We start from the raw sequence: 12280 nt of genomic DNA on the forward strand, positions 1-12280 counted from the left end.
AACTCCTATTACGAAAATTAAGTTTAAATCTAAGTGAAAATGATGGTATTACAAACGTAACCCGCCACCATACGATGTATAGGTCAATATATCGATTGTCTTTACTTTGATAAAAGATGGCTACTGAATTCGAATTGGTGCCTGGTCATATGGTCGGTGGAAATAACCCCGTATTTATAATTGCTGAAGCTGGACAAAATCATCAAGGGGATATTGAAATCGCCAAGCGCTTAATTATTGCGGCTAAAGAAGCGGGAGCCGATTGCGTCAAATTTCAGAAGACTGATCTAAGTAGGAGATTCAACAAAGCTGCCCTACAGAGGTAGGTACTTGTCCTCTTTTTAGTACCCAGAAATCCCTTTCATATCTTGGAGGGAAACGTGAACCACGCGAGTTTATTAATGATTGGTGAAAACTTAATTATTTTTAGTTTTTCTTCCTAATTTACTTAAAAGTATAGCATATTTTGAAGAATTTATAATTTCACATTCTGCATGTAACCTATTTATTCAAGTTTAACGCATGTGCATTTGCAATAGCAATGGTGTGGGTTTGAACACGATAATACTAAGAGCGGTCAGGATGCCCTCTTATCCCACAAACCCTTGAGGGAAATTTGGATGCGTGTCCATCCCCTCTAAGATAATAATACCAAATATACCCCTTTTAAAACCAAAACGTAATTGCCATTAAGGCAAGAAAAATTTTAATCCTACCGTGCCGTTGATTAGCAGCAGAGACTTGCTCCTTGGGGTTTTAATGTTGACCATGATAGACTAGTTCAATTACCTTTAGTATTAAGATAAAATGCTGATCCCGAAATGCTGGCTCTCAACAATTGCCCATATACGCCAATGTGAGGAACTTTGAACTTGGGTTTTGGGACAATTAAGGTTATTTCGCGACTAATATTAATGAAATAAGCTAATTGCAGGCCTTAAGTATGTTTCAGAATAATATTACTTTAAGTAGAAGGAATAATTAGGGTGATTAGATCAGATTTACGATCCATGTTAATTACCGCGTTAATATTCCACCACGTGTAGCATTCGAGATGCAATGATAAGTCGTCTGCAAATTAAAGTTGATTGATTAATGATTCGTCTGCTCAAACTATAAGAGCTGGGATGAAGGATTCTATCATCCTTAAATTAAAACTAAACAATCAAAAACCTTTTCATTATTTTCATTTAAGGGAATACATTAGCTCAAACTCTTTCGGAAAAACGTACGGCGAGCACAGGAAGCATCTTGAATTTAGCGAGGATCAATTTAAATCACTGAAAACTTTTGCGTTAGAAAACAATATCATTTTCGCCTCCTCTGGGATGGATGATTTATCCATGGAGTTTCTCAACCTGTTGGAGTTACCCTTCTTTAAAGTGGGCTCCGGGGATTCCAATAACTTGCAATTAATAGAGCAAACTTGCTCCTACGGGAAACCAGTGGTGATATCGACTGGGATGCAGGATATAGAAATGGTGGACCGAATTTACGAGACAGCGCTGGCCTTAAATTCTCGTTTGTGCCTTTTGCAATGCACCAGTTCCTACCCCACAGCAGCGGAGGACGTTAATCTAAAAGTTTTACGTACTTATATGGTTAGCGAAAAAGTTTCATTGCTTGATTTAGTCAAGCATATGGTAGGCCTATTGGTCAGTGAAAAAGTTCTATTGCTTGATTTAGTCAGTATAAAAACCAGTTGGCCGTGATAAAAACACACTAGGCCGATGTACTGATAAACCAACGACGGTGAAAATGGAATGTTCACAGTGCAGACTTAACTAAATTATATTAAAAATGATAATTTAATCATAATTAAACTGATAGGCTTATAATATTTCAGGAAAGGTATCCCAAGGCTGTAATAGGTTACTCTGGTCACGAAATTGGATTGGAAATATCCATCGCAGCGGTTGCTTTAGGGGCCAAGGTTATTGAGCGCCATTTGACTTTGGACAAGTCTTTGAAAGGAAGTGATCACCCATCCTCCCTCTTACCGACGGAATTGAAGCAACTGGTGTCGTCCATTCGTAGGGTTGAAAAGGCTATGGGTTCCGGGCTTAAAACACGTCAAAAATCGGAAGAAATCTGTTTCCGAAAACTCGGTAAAACTGTTGTTGCCACGAAGAACTTGAAAGAAGGGGACGTACTCCATCAAGACAGTGTTCTCCTCAAAGTCGCTGAACCTCCAGGATGTCCTGGAGAGAAAATTTCTGAAATAATATTGAAGAAACTGATAAGGGATATTAAGGAAGATGAAAGCATTATGTTAACTGACGTATTCATGAATTAAAAGTTGTAAAGGTGCCATATTTTATTACTTGTTCAATGATAAGTGCCAAATATGACTTAATTAAAGGGGCCAATCAACTCTGTCCTTTACCCACCCTCTGTACCATTGACAAGGAAGATCGTCGTTTACCAAAAATTAAATTAATTTTCTATAATTAATTAATGGGTAATTTAAATAATTACCCTTTTTGACCTACTTGATTGTAACTTGAAATTGAAGTATATCTTCCGTTTTGATTAACCTGTAAAATTAAAAATAAATCTAAATATTTAACAAACATGAGTAACCTGTTTATTGCTCCACGTAGAAAATCACTCAATGTTTTTCAAGACAATGAACTTAAAAATTGACACTAATTTTTTTTTCTTTTTTTTCTTTCTTTCTTCTATTTGTTTGCTTGAATCGTTTCAATTTCAAATTATATGATTATTTCAAAAAATTAATTTGTTTGGGCATATTTATGGATTGAGGGAGGGGGGAATACAGTTTTTGGCGGGAGATTCAATGAATTTGCATATTCAGATCTTTGCTTAAATTTAAATTGTCATATTTGACAAAGAGTATTAAATTCTTTAGGTTTAGGAGGAAATGCATGAAAAGGAGTTGATTGGTGTTAGGAACACTTAAAAATACTTTTGGGTTTTTTGTTTTTTTTTTCAATTTTCAAATTTAGCTGATGGGATGTTTTTGTTGACATTTAAACACAGCGAGGTAGCGTTAATACTTGAATAGTTAATATTCTGATTTCTGCATAATTCCATACCTTGTTTGGGTTTATTTCCTTTTTAATTAATTTTTTTATAAGACAGCGTTCAAGACACGAGCACCAAAATGATACATTTGGTTTAAAGTTTGAAATGATTATGACGTTGGGAGCTTAGAAATATTATTGTCTAAATTATTAACTGTAAAGGCACATCAATAACTAGTCATCAATTTTTCCAAAAGTAAACTTTGATTACCGATAGTTTATTGTTTTGTGCACGATTTATAACAGAATTAAGTTAATTGGAATATGACAACGTTTAAAAGTTAAATGATGTACCTTTAGAGCTTGATAGTTAATTACGGATATGGATTCAGTTCAAAAAGAGCTTCAAAATGAGACCAAAAACGTCAAAATCCGACGATAAATAAAAGAGTTTGAAAATTTTGATCATGACACGATGTCTTAATTAAGTTTGAATATTTCCAACTTCGTTATTTATTAACCGATTTTGACGCGGTTGGTGTCGAATTAAAGGTCTAATCAAGCTCTATTTCAATCTGTAACCTATGACAAGACTGGGGGTCTTACAAATCATCATGATTATGTCTAAAAAGGTGATCAATTTAAATAAATCTAAAAAAAAATTATTAAATTCTAGTTAATATCTATATATTTGTCTAATAATTTACTGCACGTCGAAGGTCCTACTGGGTTCAACACTATATAAAGCAGCTAAGCTATACTATCATTAAAATCAACCAATCAAAATGGTTGACTTATATTACAGCACGTTCGATTGATTTTCATTTTAGTACGATGCACTACAACACGGATTTACTGCACACGTCATATTAAACTTTCGCTGTTCACGAAAAAAGTAATAATTATTTGAAATAATATTCTTTTTTTTGTTTCATTTTTTAAATGAACTGATAACGGTTGGCACCATTTTACATTAACATTATTAATTAAAATAATTAATAATTTAATTATCTCCGTGCATGTATATTAATTAATTTTGACGTGTATAAGATTGTTTTGTTTTTTTCTTCTCATATTGTTCATCACACACAAAATAGCAACACTCATTCAAGTAAAAAAATTCTACCATTTGTAATATTTGTTTGTTTACTCTAAGTCTACTTCACTATCTACCGTATTCGTTCGCCGAATTGAACAATTATCATTCTAAACTTTGGTTGGTTTATAGTTATTGGTTAATTTTGCGTTTCACTTAAAATTCAAATTTCGTCACAAAATTAAAAAATTTTGTTTTTCGCCTCTTGTAGACAAATATGCATAGACTAAATTGGGCAATATTCGTGTGTAAATATTATGCATTGAGAGTAATTTTGTATGTTTTATTTTACAAATATTCATAATTGTATTTGGTTTAAATTTAATTTTTCTTGAGGTGGTTTTAAAAGGGATATAAGCGTTTAAATTCGTAATTTTTAAAAATTCCGGAAATGTGTAAATTAAGCTTAATAAGTTAATTTTGATGTGTGAAAAAATAGGCCTAGGTTATGACGTCTTAATCTTAACTGTCGTTCCCTGTTGGGAAGATCTGTAGCGTGTGACGCATTAACTACATAGTGACGCCATAACTATGAAATTTTCTTCAAGACGTCGTCAAAAAATTTTAAAATAGATATTTTCAAAATAAATGACGTTCAAATATCGAAGGCTTTATTTTGTTTAATATTCCTAATTAATTTAATGATGGATTTATACGCTAATATTCCTTTAACGACAATTAAACAAAAGCGAACTAAATAAAAATTTACCCCATTAACGGTACTTACCATTTAATTTAATTAAATTAAATTAATTGATTTGATACATAACGGATGACTAGAAAAAGCGTCTAGGAATATGCCATCTTGTTTTCTTCATCTTTTAATAGAACTTACTTCAAATGCGTTTTCAAAATCGTTCAGCTTGGGTCCAAATAATTGTTGTAAAAAATCGCGCACTCAAAAACAAATGCCAATTTGAATTAGGACAAATTCTCGTCACAATATTCAGCAAAAACTTTTTGAATCATGAAAAAACCCTGAATGTTTAGGAATTTGATGCGAAATATACGAAAAAATTCATCGTTTTACGCCATTGACTCCTTTTTGTTTTGTTTTTGTTTTTATCGCGATCTACTACGATGTTTCATCGTGGTCGTGGTGTAGCTTACTTAAGAGGTTGTCATACTCTTCGGGCGTCAATTCGCGGTCCTCGTCGATTGGTTCGTCGTAGCCACGCGCGTGTCTTCTTTTCCGCCGGCGGAAGTCGTCCTGACTGGTCGCTTCGATACAAAGGACGATGAAGTGGTTATTGCAAGAATACTTTTCCTGGTCCAGGAGTTTCGAGCGCAAAAGAGAACTGGCCAACCCGACTTTGTTCAAAGCGTTTGAATGCCAGGCGTCGCAATAGTTCTCCATATCCCTAATACCAAAACGATCCGAACCGTGCCACACCAATTTTTGAGGCCTTTTTTAAAAAGATATTCGATAAAATTATTATTTATGGATTCTTACACCAAAAAACGAAAACTATGGGTAGTTTCATAAATTAAACGTAATCGAGTTTCAACCAAGAACACAAATAAGACCAAGGAAAGAGTCGTGCTCGTTATACTCTTCCCAAAATGGCGGCGATACAAGAGAGAACAATCCCAATTCTATCTCTGAAAGTTCTCACGTCTTATATCAGGGTTCGTACGAAATTTTTACATTGAAAATTCCTGACTTTACCAGGTTATCCCTGACATTTTAAGGTGTTTACCAGAGCCCACTTCATAATTACACCTGGATCATATTTAGCATTGCTCGAAGCATGGTTTGATATACCAAACGATATCCCTGACATTTTAGGAAAAAGTTTCAAATCCCTGACTTATACCCCTATTTTCCATATCCCTGACTTATCCAGGTTTTCCCTGTATATGGGTTCTTGTAACAATTGTTCACAATAAACAATAATTCAATTCAACATAATCATCGTTAGCTGTTAAGACACATATTTGATGAACTTGGTGACCCCCAGTATATCAACAAGAGTTTCCCCATCTTCGAGACGTAAATATTTGTGTGTCGTTTCGCATGAAGACGTTTAAAGAAAAGCTCTCTATTGACTTACACCAGAAGTATATAATACTTCTCTTCGAGTTAGTTAGTCCAAAAAGTAATCTTACCAATTGTTGTCTTGAAGTACATTACGGCCATCGAAAGAGTAAATCCTTGGTGGATAGGAGAAGGGCGCGGCGGAACCCGTGAAGAGATCTTTCCAAGAGTTGAAAAGAACTTCTCCCTGAAAGAAATACGCCAGAAAAAAACGTGGGTGGTAAGTAACTAGATAGGCTTTGAGTATAGACTACGATTCGGCGGGCCGATTAAAAGGGCGGACGGGATTAATTACCTTGACGTTAACAATGGGCAATTTCGAGTCTTTATAACGAACGATGCTGTCTAGGTTCTGCACTCTCGATGATAAGAAAGCCCGGAACGTCCCTCTGAAGTTGGCTTTACGCGATTGCCGATAACACTCGTAATCCGCCCCACGGATGCCGTGCATGTCGCCCGTGTACGGTTGATTTAGAGCGGCCATTCGCAGCTAAAAAGAAGAACCAAAAGAACACAGTTAAGCCAACCATCCCAAAAAAAACGGAAATTCCCGTTATCTACAACGAATTGTAAAAGGATAATCGCTTAAAAAGCCAAGGCCGAAGCGCTTTCGGAGTTCCGACAATGCACCGTGCAATAATTATAATGATTCAAGATTGCGTTAGTGCAAGCCGTCTGTTAACTATTCTCATGTCACGAACGATACACGAAGTTACCGTCACTTAACTGAATTGTAATTGTAATTAAAGACAGATGTCGTAACGGTAACTTAAAAATCTGCATTAATTACTCACCTTTCGATGTATCTTTTAGTCGGTAAGCGTAAAACAAAAACACCACGCATTATTAAATATTTGTTTCTACCTCTACCAAAAGAATTTAGGCTTACTACACACTACTTAGCCCCTGTAATTGTACTACTACGTTCTAAATTTCAATCTGCTCGGCTTTTTTTATGCTATAAATTAAATTTTCATTTAATTTATTAAATTAAGAACAATAAAGGAGTTTCCAAAGATAAACGCAACAACGTGGCGATGGGTGGTAAACTCGTCCGCATGCATACCTTCCCGAACAACTGCTGGGAAAACGTGGCTACAAAATGGGGGACAAAGAATAAACGCAAAGTTTCGATTTCTGTTCATGGTTATCACTTAAAAATTAATGGGTGACCAAAATTCCTAATGATTATGTTCTTAGCTAAAGCGTCGCTGTAACTATTTTATTGTTAATAGCACCGAAACGCGGTTTGTTCAAATTCAAACTTCAAAGTTGGTTTCGGTGCTAAAATATTGTTGAATTGCTTACCTTGGGTGCTGATTCGAGTCTGAGGCTTCCTGGTTGAGGTATCGCTGGTGCTGGGGTTGTGGTAGTTGTCTGCATCGTTAAAAATAAGTGTGGTTCAAGGTAAATTGACTTACTTGATACCTGGAAAAACCTAGAAGCGACACATGGAATCTTTATGATACCGTGTCGCTTCCAGTTTTTACTGAAATAGGTTCCACTTACGGATGGGGTAGCTACTGGTATTGGTTTCATATTTCCAAGCTGTAACGAAAAATAAAATTAAATATAAATATATATTAAAAGTTCTTATTTCAATTATTAACTTAATTACTTGAATGTATTGCCATCCTCGCGTTACTCGAACTAATAGGGCTTCTTCGTTCAAAACGAAACCTAACGTTCCTGGTGGACTAATATCTGACATGCGCAAAAGAGATTCCATGTTCTTGAACGTAACCGCCTGCAAAAGTACCCGACCGTCGCGTCAAATATCCCTAATTAATTTACAGTTAACTTACGCCTGGTACAACTGTTGGCTGATTCCTTTTAATGTCGTCACCCGATCTACCAAGTCCTGGGGCTCCGGGCGGACCAGGTGGTCCGGGATTACCAGGGGGCCCTGGTGGGCCTGGTACAACATGAAGACCTTGAAACAAATCCAAACGCGAATATTAACTAAGAGTTGGATACAATTTTGGTAATCAGCGGATTTGACAGTTATAACGGACCACTATGGAACTACAGGGATTAGGTGGGGCTTAAGGTACTTGGACAAACTACTTACTTGGCGGGCTAAGATGGGTTCTAGACCCTTTATTCCCGCGGAAGGCTTAATGAGGGAAAATTGGGATAAGCGATGACGGTGAAACACTTATACTTAAGCGAATACGCGAATAAATCTGAAGGAAAGAACTTACCTCGGTTACCAGTTATCGTATTGTCGATCCAGTTAGGCGTGAAACCGTTACCGGGCAGTCCAGGTGGGCCAGGAGGACCTGGTGGACCGGGTACCCCTTCGGAAGAATCACCAGGGGGTCCCTAAAATGGTGTTCATAGAGTCATGGGATCTCGATTGGAACGCGAGACAAATTAACTGGATACATACTCGGGATCCAGGTGGACCTGGTGGTCCGGGAACCGGAATGTAATTTCCACCGAGTCCATCGCCAAAAGCAGGTCCAGCGATTGGGCCAACTGGTCCAGGAGGACCCGGTGGACCGGCAGGGCCAATATCTCCCTAAAACCACGGACATTGCTAACACATTCATGGGTAAATTATGAAGAAACATACCTTAATTCCGTTAAGTCCGGGAAACCCATTAGCTCCGGGAATTCCCGGTAACCCTTGAGGTCCAATATAACCTCTCTCACCTTTCTCTCCCTTTTCACCTTTTTCTTGATCTAAAAAGTGCGTTTTTAGGCCACAATAACTAAAATCAGATTATTATTTGTAAGGCTTACTAGAGTAAACAACTTCTACTCCATCCTGTAGAAATTAGTAAACAAAAACATTATTGTCATAGCCATAGGTAAAACACTTGTGGAAACATTTAAATCACTTACAGCGCCGATAGTATAAGCACCGGGTCCAGGTGGACCCCTCTCTCCCTTTTCACCTTTATCACCGTAACCAGTATCACCCTTTTGACCTGGACGTCCAGGTATACCGGGTCGCCCCTGAAATTACATTGAATCGATGATTAAAAAATTTACCTAATGTTTCGTAAGCTTTACGGTCATCCTTTGTACAGAACACGTTTCGAAATACCATGCAGGACCACAAAGGTATATTGTATCATGCCTACGCCTTCGCAACTTGAGACAATAAAGGTTTCAAGTATTTATTAACTAAGTATCATTCTTTATGTACTTGACATTCATGGATACTAGTTAACCACACTGAACAGTTTTTTGTAATCTGTGTACCTGCTGTATTGGTACTCCATTCTATTATGTACGCATAAGTAGGGAAAGATAATGTCACACATTTAAAGGGATTGTAGCGTTTAAATTCGACTACTGTAAGGTTTCGATAGTTTTGAATATTTTAAAATGTGATAATGATATGCTACTATCCCTTTGATGGGCTCGATGTATTAGATAACTCTTCTTTCTTAGCACCTTTCTTATTTATGAAAAACATAAATGCACTTACTGGAAATCCGGGTAAACCTATCTCTCCCATGATACCAGAGACACCGGAAGGACCAGGTGGTCCAGGGGGTCCTGGTAATCCTCTTTTTCCTCGTTTACCTCTGTCACCTCTCTCACCTTTCGTACCCTGAGATATGATTACCGAAAAGATGGTCACTCTAGGTATGACTAAATTTAGAAAGGACGTGTCGTACCGTGATAATGGTTTCACCATCAGCAGTGATGACGGTAGTTGAACCCGGTGGTCCAATAGGACCAATAACTCCAGGTTCACCTTTAATCCCAGGAGGACCTATTGGTCCAACTGGACCAGGTAAACCATCCCTTCCGGGTGGGCCCTAGCGAAATAATCCGCGATTTATATAGTTTCAGATCGATTTTCGGATAAAGGGTCATATTTTTACCATTGGTCCATCTTTACCATCGGACCCGTCAAGTCCTGGAATACCAGGCTCTCCACGATCACCTTTAACACCCTTTTAATTGATAATCATAATCAGCTAAGTAATTACACTCTGTTTGTATAAAAGTACTAATATCTCACTTGCGGACCCGGAGAACCAACCACACCACTTCCGCTACCCAGTTCCATATCTACGTCATCGCTGTTCATAACTCTTACGATTACTTCACCCTTAGGTCCCGGTGGACCGGGTAGACCAATGCCTGGTGAGCCTTGGTCACCCTAATGCATACGACGATTTATTCCTAACCATTCAACTTCGCATCGCCAATTGCATTTTATACCTTCTCGCCCTTGATTCCGGGGGCCCCTGGTTCCCCTGATATTCCAGCATTACCAGGGGATCCTGGTTCGCCTTTAAACCCTCTCTCTCCATTGGCTCCTGGTGGTCCCCTGTCTCCTTTTGGTCCTGATTCACCTCTCTCACCTTTATCACCTTGGAACCCTCGTTCTCCCCTTGATCCTGGGAAACCAGCTGTTCCCGGTGGACCAGGGGGTCCCGGACGTCCCATGAATGCCCCCGAACCAAACATGTCAGCAGACATTCCTGAAGCTCGTTCATTTTCCCACTTTAATCGCGATCGTATGTTGTTAATTTAGGGGGAAAAAACCTCTTGTAGCTTGGGTATATAAACGTACCAGGTTCTCAAACATTCCTGGCCTTGCAGGTGTACTGGGTCCCGGAGGACCAGGTGGTCCAGGTACACCCGGCATACCAGGACTGCCTGGAGCCCCATCGGCTCCCGCCTCTCCTTTGGGCCCGGCGTAACCTCTCTCACCCTGTGGTCCAAATTCTCCTCTATCACCTTTGGGACCAGTGGGTCCCCTTTCTCCAGGAGGTCCGACTACACCAGGTAGGCCTGACTTCCCCATTTTCCCCTCAATTCCCGGTGGACCTGGAGGGCCAATCAGTTCAGGGAACTCCGTAACGTTGCAGGAGCATCCTCCTTGTAATCTAGACCTCGGTTTGAAGTTTTTAATTTCAAGTTCTCCCGATCCTGCATCGAGGTCCCAGACCTCTGACCCAGAACTGGCGTATACGCAATCGCCCTGATGAAGTTGTTGTAAGTAAATTCATTCGAGACCAGGGCTCAATCTTAACAATTACGCGTACCTTTTCACCTTTCAGTCCGGGTAATCCAGGCATTCCTATATCACCCGAGTCACCTTTGGCACCTTTAACTCCGGATAACCTTTGAAGGTCATGTTCTGATAAGTTACCCGGATCGCCCTTAAATAGAACTAGTAAATAAACATCGTTCCCATTTATAAATCTAAATTATTGCCAAAGAAATATGTACCTTAGGTCCTTGTGGACCTAAATCTCCCTTTTCGCCTTTAATACAATGTTGCTGATTTACCCCTATAGTTCAGAACGCATTATTAAAAAATGTTAAAAAACACCCTGCTAATTATTAATTAGTTCTTGGCAAATTAGCTACCGTCCACCATAAGGAACCCGCAGCGATACTAACATTTTAATAGTAACGTTTTAAGGACTTATTTCAAGGGCTTTGTTTTTTGCGGGGAAAATGAATTTTGGGAAATAATAGAGACATTAAAAATAAATAACTAAAATTTAAATATTATAATATAAATTATATATTAAATGGACGGGGTTAGAAGAATTTAAATTAAGAGGAGGATTTTCAAAAAATAAAATTAAATAAAAAAAATGAGGGCATATTTTCTTTCAAAAAATTTTAACCAATAAAAATATAACAAAATCAAAAACGTACCAATTTGGCATCCTTTTAAGGCAATCATAGGTGGTGGGGGTGTTATTTGTGGTGGTTCTGTGAATTGGTTTTTTTAGGCTTCAATTATCTTACAATATTAATTTTTGTTTTTAGTCGATTATTTTAGGCCATTGATACCGTAAGCATTACAGGCGTGCGCTAGAGAAGCGGCTGTAGCACGCTTGCGGCTTTTAAAATCATTTTAATTTGTTTTTTAAACAAAACGCATACCCCCTTCTGTCTTTTGTATATTTTAAGTGTCAGGTTTATCTCACCTGGTATAAAGTCTTTATCTTCCGGTCCCTCACCGGAACTCGGCGGGTCATCGTCTTCGTGCTGCCAAGAAAACGGAAACGCGTCACGTGACCAAACCTTAATCGCTCATTCATTATCAATTTTCAACTGAGTGTATAGCTAACTATATTGGGATCGTCACTGTAACAAACCCGAGGGGACAGTCACTAACGCTGCTTCTATGTAAATTTTAAGAGCCCTATGACTCACTCCTTTGGGTTG

The 12280-nt window shown here is 38.2% G+C and overlaps 2 protein-coding genes across 5 annotated transcripts in view; one reads left to right on the plus strand and one right to left on the minus strand.

Moving 5' to 3' along the window:
• Positions 1-129: 129 nt before the first annotated feature.
• Positions 130-2564, plus strand: NANS (N-acetylneuraminic acid synthase). Its single transcript, XM_089845539.1, has 3 exons — positions 130-322; positions 1196-1601; positions 1847-2564. Exons 1-3 carry the CDS (start codon positions 150-152, stop codon positions 2294-2296), a joined length of 1029 nt encoding a protein of 342 aa, XP_089701665.1. The 5' UTR covers positions 130-149; the 3' UTR covers positions 2297-2564.
• The window catches only part of Mp (collagen XV/XVIII-type protein multiplexin), a 96598-nt gene continuing 86882 nt past the window's right edge, over positions 2565-12280 (minus strand). Inside the window, exons 8-31 of one of the 4 annotated variants that reach the window (XM_089845535.1) lie at positions 12040-12100; positions 11765-11821; positions 11327-11388; positions 11140-11256; positions 10665-11075; positions 10310-10594; positions 10107-10247; positions 9967-10038; positions 9757-9900; positions 9564-9689; positions 9335-9355; positions 8972-9085; positions 8870-8894; positions 8700-8809; positions 8514-8645; positions 8326-8446; positions 8193-8237; positions 7927-8054; positions 7740-7868; positions 7631-7669; positions 7430-7498; positions 6417-6611; positions 6193-6308; positions 2565-5489 (exon numbers count right to left, since the gene is read on the minus strand). In XM_089845535.1, the coding sequence (XP_089701661.1) occupies positions 5159-5489; positions 6193-6308; positions 6417-6611; positions 7430-7498; positions 7631-7669; positions 7740-7868; positions 7927-8054; positions 8193-8237; positions 8326-8446; positions 8514-8645; positions 8700-8809; positions 8870-8894; positions 8972-9085; positions 9335-9355; positions 9564-9689; positions 9757-9900; positions 9967-10038; positions 10107-10247; positions 10310-10594; positions 10665-11075; positions 11140-11256; positions 11327-11388; positions 11765-11821; positions 12040-12100 (3051 nt within the window). In that variant the 3' untranslated portion in view covers positions 2565-5158. The remainder of the gene's footprint in view (positions 5490-6192; positions 6309-6416; positions 6612-7429; positions 7499-7630; positions 7670-7739; positions 7869-7926; positions 8055-8192; positions 8238-8325; positions 8447-8513; positions 8646-8699; positions 8810-8869; positions 8895-8971; positions 9086-9334; positions 9356-9563; positions 9690-9756; positions 9901-9966; positions 10039-10106; positions 10248-10309; positions 10595-10664; positions 11076-11139; positions 11257-11326; positions 11389-11764; positions 11822-12039; positions 12101-12280) is intronic. The other 3 variants (XM_089845538.1, XM_089845536.1, XM_089845537.1) reach the window with 3 other exon arrangements.

The sequence above is a fragment of the Phalangium opilio genome, unplaced genomic scaffold (genome assembly GCF_054372755.1).
Source record: "Phalangium opilio isolate 3A_F unplaced genomic scaffold, DU_Popi_V2 ptg000079l_1, whole genome shotgun sequence".
NCBI lineage: Eukaryota > Metazoa > Arthropoda > Arachnida > Opiliones > Phalangiidae > Phalangium > Phalangium opilio.